General features: G+C 43.5%; 1 protein-coding gene across 2 annotated transcripts in view; it reads left to right on the plus strand.

Moving 5' to 3' along the window:
• Window positions 1-11,247, plus strand: part of NPEPPS (aminopeptidase puromycin sensitive) — a 115,665-nt gene that overhangs the window by 14,218 nt on the left and 90,200 nt on the right. For both annotated transcript variants that reach the window (XM_062175599.1, XM_062175598.1), the window contains exon 2: window positions 2,304-2,388. In XM_062175599.1, coding sequence (XP_062031583.1) covers window positions 2,304-2,388 — 85 coding nt within the window. The remainder of the gene's footprint in view (window positions 1-2,303; window positions 2,389-11,247) is intronic.

Consider the following 11,247-nt stretch of genomic DNA (forward strand, 5'->3'; position numbering starts at 1 on the left):
TGTTTGGGGACTGAGGCAGTGGATGGAAGTTCTCTTTCTCTGTCTACCCCTCTCTCTGTAACTCTTTCAAATAAATAAATAAAGCAAGTTACAAAAGGTTATGCATACTTTGATACCTTTTGTGTAAAATATAAAAAACATTGTTTGCAGATACTCACAAATATGGAGCAAAAGTACTAAAACATATAGGAAAGACAGACATTAGCTTTAGAATGGAAATTATCTCTAGGGAGAGAGAAGGGAAGGAGTATGGAAACCATAGATAATGCCAAAGCGGTAAATATAGAATGTATTTTCCTATATTCTGTACTGTGTTGCCACATGGTACCAGAGTTAATCTGTCCTTTCATGGTTTTTGCCTTGGTATCTCCTTTGCATCACTTCTCCTGCTCTCTGGGAACTACTGTTAAGTAAAATAACCATTCCTTGAACACTTGAGCACTTTAATACTTAACAAACATGTGTTTAAAAACCAGGATGGCTACTAAGTGATAAATGACTCAGTGACTAATGAATAGATAATGCGTATGGTGTGGATACTGGGCGAAGGGATGATTCCCAGGGTGGAGTAAGATTTCATCATGTTATGTGTGTCACACGATTTAAAATGTATGAGTTTCTGAAATTTTCTATGTGATATTTTCGGATTGCAGTTGACTTCAGATAAGTTGACTTTGAATTTTTGGTTCTGAAACAAATAATACAATCATAAAAGTTGATTTAATCTTGATGGTGGGTCATTAATTTACTAGTTCATTCCTCGAGTGGCCACAAAGGTAGATGCTGGGCCAGGAAGAAACCAGGAACTCCACCTGGTTCTTCCTTGTGGGTAGCAGGAGTCCAAGCACTTGGAACATTATCTGCTATTTTTCCAGACATTAGCAGAGAGCTGGATTAGAGGTGGAGCAGCCAGGGCTTGAATCTGTACTTCTATATGAGATGCTAATTTTATAAGCTTCAGCATACCCTGCTGTGCCTCAATGCTGGTCCCAGTCTGAAATGTTTCTTTGGGAAAAGAAAATTTAATGTTTTATGAAGTTTTTACATAGTTTGTGATACCACCTTCCTTCTATCCTCACAGACCATCTTTTGGTGGGTTTGACGTACAGGTTAAAATACATAATTATTGTAACATGTAAGAATATTTACTAACTGATTTTTTGAAATTAAAAATTTTTAATTAAATTGGGGTTGGAGCTGTGGCACAGTGGTCTAAGCTGCCACCAGCATCCCATATGAGCCCTGGTTTGAGTCCCAGATGCTCAATTTCCAGTCCAACTCCCTACTAATGCCCCTGGGAAAGTAGCAAAGATTGCTCAAGTGCTTGGACCCATGCCACCCAATGGAAGACCAGGACAGACTTCCTGGCTCCTGACTTTGGCCTGGCTCAACCTTGGCTGTTGCGGTCATTTGGGTAGTAAACCAGCAGATAGACGATTTCTCTCTCTCTCTAACTCTGCCTTTCAAATGAATAAAGAAATGAATTAAAAAATGTTTTTAATCAAAATGTTTTAAGTCAAGGTTTAGGTTGGAAAAATAATTTGTCTCATTGGTCTTTTTTTAAAAAAAAGATTTGAAAGAGTGACAGAAAGAGAGGGAGGGACACAACCAGAGGTCTTCCATCCGCTGGTTCACCTCCCAAATGACTGTGATGGCCGGAGCTTGAGCCGATCCTGAATCGGGAGCTTCCTCTAGGTCTCCCACCTGGATACAGGGCCCAAGGACTTGGGCCACATTCCGTTGCTTTCCCAGGTGAGTTAGCAGGGAGCTGGATCAAAACTGGTGCAGCTGGGACTCAAACTGGTGTCTGTGTGGAATGCTGACATCATAGGCAGCAACTTTACCCACTATGCCACAACACTGGCCCTGGTCAGGTTTTTGAGTGATGTGAAATAGTTAAACATTTGATGTTGTTGTTAATATAATTTTAAGATTGATTTATTTATTTGAAAGTCAGAGTTTACAGAGAGAGAGAGAGAGAGAGAGGTCTTCCATCCGCTTGTTCACTCCCTAATTGGCTGCAACTGCAGAGCTGTGCTGATCTGAAGCCAGGAGCCAGGAGCTTCTTCTGGGTCTCCCACATGGGAGCAGGGGCCCAAGGACTTGGGCCATCTTCTACTGCTTTCCCAGGCCATAGCTGGGAGCTGGATCAGAAGTGGGGCAGCCAGGACTTGAACTAGCACCTATATGGGATGCCAGCACTGCAGGCAGCAGCTTTAGATGCTACACCACAGCACTGGCACCAGATGGACATGTAATTAATTCAGGCTATTTCTGACTGCTGTTTTTTCTTCTTCCCTTAGGTGAGGCAGGCGACCAATCAAATTGTGATGAATTGTGCTGATATTGACATTATTACAGCTTCATATGCACCAGAAGGAGATGAAGGTAAGAGTTGTTTTCCATTTTAATTTGGGATATGTTTGTGTGTGTGTATGTTTGAGAGAGAGAATACTTTCAGGTTAAGACATTAGTATTTGGGGAACTGGTCCTGTGGCATAGAAGGTTAAGCCACTGTTTGCAGTGCTGGCATCCCATATGGGTGCTGGTTGGAGTCCTGGCTGCTCCACTTCTGATTCTGCTCACTGCTAATGGCCTGGGAAAGCAGCAGAAGATGGCTCAAGTGCTTGGGCTCCTGCACCCATCTGCACCCGGAAGAAGCTCCTGGCTCCTGGCTCCGGCCTGTCCTAGCACCAGCTATTGCAGCCATTTAGGGAGTGAGCCAGCGGATGGAAGATCTCTATCTTTCTCTATCTCTGCCTTTAAAATGATTACATAAATCTTAAAAAAAAAAAAAAAAAAGGCATCAGTATTTGTTAAGAAATAGGAAAATTCTTTGGAAATTTTTTGGAAACATTTGAATAATTTAGTTGTATGATAGATAAAGGATGAGTCACAATTTAAATTCTACTTCAAACACTAACTTATTTTGTGATCCTGATGAATTACATTTTTGTAAGAATAAAATAACTATAACAGAATGCATAATAAAATTGCTGAATTATTTTAAAAATTAAGTACTTTGAACCTGAAAGCTTCATCAAGGGGTTTAGTTTATATGTATTCTTAAAGGTTTTTTTTCCTTCTTGAAAAATTGAGATAATAAGTTTATTCACAGTAGGTACAAAAGTACTTCCTTTGTGAGACTGATAAGGAAGGTAAAAAGATGATGGAATGAGTTATAGAACAATATGCTAAAAAGACACATTATAGTGAACATGAGAAAACCCTGTTAACATTTTTAAAATGAGAACTATTTCAGAGCTTGTTTCTATAAGGTTGTAATCAATTTTGTCCTGAAATCTTTTTCCTACTTAAGTTACATTTTTTAAAAAAAGATTGATTTCTTTATTTGAAAGAGCTACAAAGAGGAGGGGGGAGAAACACAAAGAAGATCCTCCATCTGCTGGTTCACTCCCCAAATGGCCAGAAGGGCCAGAGGAGGGCTAGTCTGAAGCCAGGAGCCAGGCGCTTCTCCTGGTCTCCCACATGAGTGCAGGAGCCCAGACACTTGGGCCATCCTCCACTGCTTTCTCAGGCACATTAGCAGCCAGCTGGATAGGAAGTGGAGCAGCCATGACTAGAACTGGCACACACATGGGATATCGGTGATGCAGGTGGTAACTACCCGCTAGGTACAATGCTGGCCCCATATGCTACGTTTTTAAAAAATTGCAAGTTTGGCATAAACTTATATAGTACTGAAATTGAATTGCTTTATTACTTTTAACTTCATCTTGGTTTTCCTTGTCAAATGGCTTCTTGTTTACCCTGAGGCATCCTCTTAGAAAGTCTTATTTATAAGTTTAACAAATGGTTTAAATTTTTTTTTAAAGATTTATTCATTTATTTGAAAATTAGAGTTACACAGAGGAAGAGACAGATTGAGAGAGATCTTTTCTCTGGTTCACTTCTCAAATGGCTGCAATGGTCAGGGCAGGGCCAGGCTGAAGCTAGGAACCAGGTGCTTCATCTGGATCTCCCACATGGGTATTGGGGCCCAAGGACTTGGACCATCTTCCACTGTTTTCCCAAGCCATTTGCAGGGAGCTTGATCAGAAGTGGACCAGCGAGGACTAAAACTGGCTCCTATGTAGGATGCCAGTGTTGCAGGCCATGGCGTAACTCGCTACACCACAATGCCAGTCCCTGATGTTTTTTTTCCCTGAAGGTTTATTTGTCTATTTAAAAGGTAGGGTTACAGAGAGAGGAGAGACACAGAGATCTCTCCAAATGTCTGCAACAGCCAGGACTAAGCCAGGTCAAAGTGAGTAGCCAGGAACTTCTTCATGAACCAGGCCAAAGTCAGAAGCAAGGAGCCCCCTCTAGGTCTGCCACATGGTTGAAGAGGCCTAAGCACCTGAGCCATCCCCTGCTACCCTCCAAGGCACACGAACTGGGAGCTGGATTGGAAATGGAGCAGCAGAGAATTGAACTGGCACCCATATAGGATGCCAGTGCTGCAGGCTGGGGCTTTAACCTTCTGAGCCAGGGTGCCAGGCCGGCCCCTGATTTTTAAAAATTTTTTAAAACTTTTATTTTATTTTGAAAGATATACACACACACACGCACACGCACACGCACGCACTTCCATCTGTTAGGTCAATCCCCAAATGCCTGTAACAGCTGGGACTTGGCCAGGCTGAAGGCAGGAGGTGGAACTCGATCTGGGTCTTCCACATGGATGACAGAGACCCAACCACTTGAGTTAACTCCCTTTGCCTCCCAGGATGTGCATCTGCAGGAAATTGGATCAGAGCCAAGAGCTGAACAAAGGCACCCCCATATGAGAAGCAGCTGTCCAAACCAGCACCCTAACCACTATACCAAACACTTGGATCCAATGTAGGGTTTTAAGGTGTTGTCCAGTTTGTAGATCAGTAGATGTAATAAAATAAATGCACAGTCTTCAGCTGACATGCTGTCTGCGTGTGTCTGGGTTTTATCTGCCTTTATTAAACATTCCAGGAAAGAATTCAGAAGACTTAATTTTTTTTTTTTTAAGATTTATTTATTTATTTGAAAGGCAGAGTTACAGAGAGGCAGAGGCAGAGAGAGAAGTCTTTTTTTTTTTTTTTTTTAAGATTTTATTTATTTATTTGACAGGTAGAGTTACAGACAGTGAGAGAGAGAGAGAGAGAGAGAGAAGGAAAGGTCTTCCTTCCGTTGGTTCACTCTCCAAATGGCCGCAATGGCCGGAGCTGTGCTGACCTGAAGCCAGGAGCCAGGTGCTTCTTCCTGGTCTCTCATGCGGGTGCAGTGGCCCAAGCACTTGGGCCATCTTCTACTGCTATCCCAGGCCACAGCAGAGAGCTGGACTGGAAGAGGAGCAACTGGGACTAGAACCGGCACCCATATGGGGTGGTGGTGCCACAGGCAGAGGATTAACCTAGTGCGCCATCGCGCCGGCCCCTAGAGGTCTTTATATCCGCTGGTTCACACCCCAAATGGCTGCAATGGTCAGAGCTGGACCTATCTGAAGCCAGGCCCTAAGAGCTTCTTCTGGATCTCCCATGCGGGTGCAGGGGCCAAGAACTTGGGCCGTCTTCACTGCTTTCCTAGGTGCATTAACAGGGAGCTAGGTTGGAAGTGGAGCAGCTGTGACTCAAACCAGCACCCATGTGGGATGCTGGCACTGTAGATGGCAGCTTTACCCGCTACTCCACAGTGCCAGCCCCTTAAAATGTTTTTTTGTTTTGTTTGTGTTTAAGATGTATTCAGTTATTTGAAAGGCAGAGTCACAGAGAAGCAGAGGCAGAGAGAGGGATCAAGAACTTGGGATGCCAGCACTGTAGGTGGCGGCTTCACCGACTGTGCCACTGCGCTGGCCCCTAAAATGGGTTTAATATGTGTAACTGAGTGATGCTAGTATTGTATTGCAGGGAAGCTGACTCAGTGTTCTCAATAAGAGTGTCAGGGTGAATATCTTAGAGAATTTGAATAGAGATTCAGAGAAAACATTTACTTTTTTGGGGGTACATAAAATATTTTCCTTCAGAGACAGCTAAGAAACATTTCTCAGTACCTTTCTCCTATAGCAGCTGGGAAAACCTGGAATCATTATCATTCTATTTAATTAATAAAGTTAGAAAAGCACAAAAAAAGAAGAGAGAGAGAGATAAGCTGTATTAATTTGGTGTTTTAGGGTTTGGATCAAGAACAAAGATGGGTTTGGTCTTCCACATGTACATATGTGTGTATGACTTTGTGTGTTTACGGGAAAGTATAATATGTGCTTTTTTTTAAAGATTTATTTATTTATTTGAAAAGCAGAGTTACAAAGAGAAGGAGGGAGGGAGGGCATGAGAGAGACAGAGAGAGCACATGCTTCTGTCTACTAGTTCACTCTCAAAACGTCTGCCCCGGACCAGACTGAAGCCAGGAGCCTGGAACTCCATCCCGTTCTCCACTGTGGGTGCAGGGACCTAAGGACATGGAGCATCTTCCTTCCACTGTCTCCTAGGCACATTAGCAGGGAACAGGATTGGAAGTGGAGCAGCTGGGACAAGAACCCGTGCCCATTTTGGATGCCAGAATTGTAGGTGGTGGTTTAACCCTCTGCACTACAATGATGGCCTACATTTTGTTTTTTCTTTAGAAACCAATATGCATGAATTTTCAGGGCTTTATGCTAGTAACAGGAAAATAAATGAGTCAATAGGAGAGATACCATTTTTTAACCCAGCTAATCTTATTTTGTACCTATTAATACATAATGATTGCCTTCTACAAGATTGACTTATTAGAGATTTAGTAGCCACTAAATCTAGGTGTCTTAAGATAAAACCAGAAAATTATTTGAAGTCATGAAATTGTTGCTTTTTTGTGGAATTTTTTAATTGATGAAGAAAGGCTGTCTTGTGATAATTTGCAGTAATCCTGAAAGAATTACTGGCATGTACTCTTTAAGACACTGTCGTTTTTTTTTGTTTTGTTTTGTTTTTTGACAGGCAGAGTGGATAGTGAGAGAGAGAGACAGAGAGAAAGGTCTTCCTTTTTGCCGTTGGTTCACCCTCCAATGGCCGCTGCGGCCGGCGCATTGCGCTGATCCAAAGCTAGGAGCCAGGTGCTTCTCCTGGTCTCCCATGCGGGTGCAGGGCCCAAGCACTTGGGCCATCCTCCACTGCCTTCCTGGGCCATAGCAGAGAGCTGGCCTGGAAGAGGGGCAACCGGGATAGAATCCAGCGCCGCAAGGCGGAGGATTAGCCTGTTAAGCCACGGCGCAGGCCTTAAGACACTGTCTTTTAAAACCAAATTAAGGCCAGCACTGTGGCTCACTTGGTTAATCCTCCACCTGCGGTGCCAGCGTCCCATCTAGGCACCGGGTTCTAGTCCCGGTTTCTTCTCTTCCAGTCCAGCTCTCTGCTGTAGCCCAGGAAGGCAGTGGAGGATGGCCCAAGTGCTTGGGCCCATGCACCCGCATGGGAGACCAGGAGGAAGCACCTGGCTCCTGGCTTCCGATTGGCGTAGCTCCGGCCATAGCGGCCATTTAGGGGGTGAACCAACGGAAGGAAGACCTTTCTCTGTCTGTCTCTCTCACTGTCTAACTCTGTCAAGTAAATTAAAAAAAAAAAAAAAAAAACACCTATGTAAGACCTAACTTTGTAATTTTTTTAAAAGATTTATTTATTTTTTTATTTTGAAAGAGTTATACAGAGAGAGAACAAAACTATTAACTTGGCAAAAAGGAATAGTTCTTCACACTTGACCATAAGCCTTTATCCAGCTGTTATTAATATATATTCTGTCAGTACAGTTATGTGTGGATAACTAATAACATTATTTAACCATCATCCCTGTGCAGTGCTTATGTCACCATTTTGAAAATATGTGCAATTTTCAAAATAGGGAGATTGAAAGAGAAGGAAAAAAATCTATTTTTTTAAAGATTTATTTATTTATTTGAAAGTCAGATTTACACAGGGAGGAGAGGCAGAGAGAGAGAGAGAGAGAGAGAGAGAGAGAGAGGTCTTCATCTGATGGTTCACTCCTCAGTTGGCTGCAACAGAGCTGAGCTGAGCCAGGAGCCAGGAGCTTCTTCTGGGTCTCCCACGTGGGTGCAGGAGTCCAAGGACTTGGGCCATCTTGTATTGCTTTCTCAGGCCATAGCAGAGAGCTGGACAGGAAGTGGAGCAGCCGGCTCTCGAACCGGCGCCCATATTGAATGCGGGAGCTTCAGGCCAGGGCGTTAACCTGCTGTGCCACAGCATTGGCCCCAGAATAAATCTATTTCTAATACAATTGTGTTGAAGTAAAATATAGAATTTTTATAAGGAAATTCTAGATAAAAAGAATGTGAGCTCTAAAAATAATGAATTAGGATAGGAGCCCTAAAAACTAAAAATGAATGAGTTGGGCTGGGTGTAGGAAAATAAAGAGTGCTGGCACAGAGGCTGAACCAAAGAGTTTATCTCTCATATAAATATATTCATTTTTTTAAAGGTTTATTTATTTTATTTGAAAAGCTGAGTTACAGCTTTGTGCAGTAGCAGTATCTTAGCCAATGAGGTTTATCAGAGGTGTGATTATCGCTAATTAAAAAGCAGAGTTACAGAGAGGCAGAGGAAATGGCAGAGAGGGAGAGATCTTCCATCCACTGGTTCACTCTCCAAATGGCCGCAATGGCTGGAACTGGGCTGATCTGAAGCCAGGAGACAGGAGCTTCTGGGTCTCCCACGTGGATGCAGGGGCCCAAGCACTTGGACCATCTTCCACTGCTTTCCTAGGGCATAGCAGAGAGCTGGATTGGAAGTAGAGCAGCCAAGACTCAATCCCGTGCGCATATGGGATGCGGGTGCTGCGATGGTGGCTTTACTTGCTACTCCACAGCGCTGGCCCCAGTATATTCACATTTTTGAAAACTTAACTGGCCGGCGCCGTGGCTCACTTGGCTAATCCTCCGCCTGCGGTGCCAGCACACTGGGTTCTAGTCCCGGTTTGGTGTGCCGGGTACTAGTCCCGGTTGCTCCTCTTCCAGTCCATCCAGCTCTCTGCTGTGGCCCAGGAGTGCAGTGGAGGATGGCCCAAGTGCTTGGGTCCCCGCACCCGCATGGGAGACCAGGAGGAAGCACCCAGCTCCTGGCTTCGGATCGGCGCAGCACTGGCCGTAGAGGCCATTAGGGGAGTGAACCAATGGAAGGAAGACCTTTCTCTCTTTCTCTCTCTCACTGTCTAACTCTGCCTGTCAAAAAAATAAAAATAAATAAATAAAAACTTTGCTGGCCACATAGAACATTTGTGTGCCACATTGAACATTTCTGTGGCCATACTGAATACTGTTGAATTTTCTACCTCTATGAAAGGGTTGTTAGGGAACAGAGATGTGTTGTGTATATTTTCTATTACTTGGACCTGAGGATACAACTTAAGCTTAATGGTCTCATTAAAAAGAGGAAAAACTTTCAAGATTCTTATAGGTTCTTAATGGAAAAGGATATAAATAGTGTTTAATACATCATTATTATTAAACATATTAAAGGAATTGTTTTAGTTTGCTTTAATCTACTCCAGTGGAATATACTCAAATAGTCAGAATCTATCATAATACTTCTTTTTTGGTAGCTTTTAGTAAATTTGCCTCATTTCTGAGATTTTTAATATGCATATGTGTTTATTTATATCTTTGGTTTTTATTCACTATTCCTGAATGTACTGAGTGTTGAAAATTTTGAGCATGCAGTCTGTTTTGTGCTATTGCTCTTCTGTAAAATGGGTCAATATATGCATAAACTAACCACTAATACAGGCTGTGGTTGAGGAACCAAATATTTTCCCAGTTCTTTATTTTTTTTTTGAAGATTTAGTTATTTGAAAGTCAGAGTTACACAGAGAGAGAAGGAGAGGCAGAGAGAGAGAAAGAGAGGTGTCTTCCATCTGCTGGTTCACTTCCCAAATGGCTACAATGGCCAGAGCTGAGCTGATCTGAAGCCAGGAGTCAGGAGCTTCTTCCAGGTCTCCCATGTGGGTGCAAAGGCCCAGGGACCTGGGACATCTTCTACTGTTTTCCCAAGCCACAGCAGAGAGCTGGATTGGAAGTGGAGCATCTGGGACTTGAACCAGTGCCCATATGGGATTATGGCAAACTTTTTAAAAAATATTTATTTATTTGAAAGGCATTAGAGAGAGGGAAAGACAGGGAGAGATCTTCCATCTGCTGGCTCACTCTTCAAATGGCCAAGAGTTTCTTCTGGGTCTTCCACATGGATGCAGGGGCACAAGCACTTGAACCATCATCCCCTACTTTCCCAGGTGCATTAGCAGGGAGCTTGTATTGGAGGTGGAGCAACTGGGACATGAACCAGGACCCATATGTGATGCAGGAGTCACAGGTAGTGGCTTAACCCACTGCATCACAGTTCCGGCTTTAATACACTTTGTTTTTCAAGGGCCGGCACTGTGGCATAGTGGGTAAAGCTGCCACCTGCAGTGCCGGCATCCCATATGGGCGCCAGTTCTAGTCCTGGCCCAGCCCTGGCTATTGCAGCCATTTGGGGAGTGAACCAGTGGATAGAAGAGATCTCTCTGTCTTTCTCGCTCTCTCCCTCCCTCTCTCTAACTCTGCCTTTCAAATAAATAAATCTTTTAAAAAGATAAACTTTGTTTTTCAGAGCAGTTTTAATCTCACAGCAAAATTGAGCAAAAACATAATAGAATTCCATTTACCCCTATATCCCCAAACTCTCATAGACTTACTCCTCAACTGTCAACATCTTGCCGTGGTACAGCAAGTTATAGCCCTGGCCTGCAATGCTGGTATCCTATATGGGTGCCAATTTGTTTCCTGGCTATTCTACTACCGATCCAGCTCTCTGCTAATGTGCCTGGGAAAGCAGCAGAGGATGGCCCAAGTGCTTGTGCCCCTGCACCCATGTGGGAGACCCAGAGGAAGCTTCTGGCTCCTGGCTATAGATCAGCTCAGCTCTGACCATTGTGGCCATTTGGGGAGTTGAACCAGTGGATGGAAAATCTATCTCTTTTTCTGTTTCTATCTCTCTCTGTAACTCTGTCTTTCAAATAAATAAAGTAAAATCTTAAAAAAGAAAAAATCGTCATCAGGGCCAGTGCTGTGGCGCTATAGCGTAGAGGATAAAATCACCTCCTGCAGTGCTGGCATTCCATATGGGCGCTGGTTCAAGACCCAGCTGCTGCACTTCTGACCCAGCTCTCTGCTATGGCCTGGGAAAGCAATGGAAGATGGCCCAAGTGCTTGGGCCCGTACAGCCACGTGGGAGATCTGGAAGGAGCTCC

The sequence above is a fragment of the Lepus europaeus genome, chromosome 18, assembly GCF_033115175.1.
Source record: "Lepus europaeus isolate LE1 chromosome 18, mLepTim1.pri, whole genome shotgun sequence".
Taxonomy (NCBI): Eukaryota; Metazoa; Chordata; class Mammalia; order Lagomorpha; family Leporidae; genus Lepus; species Lepus europaeus.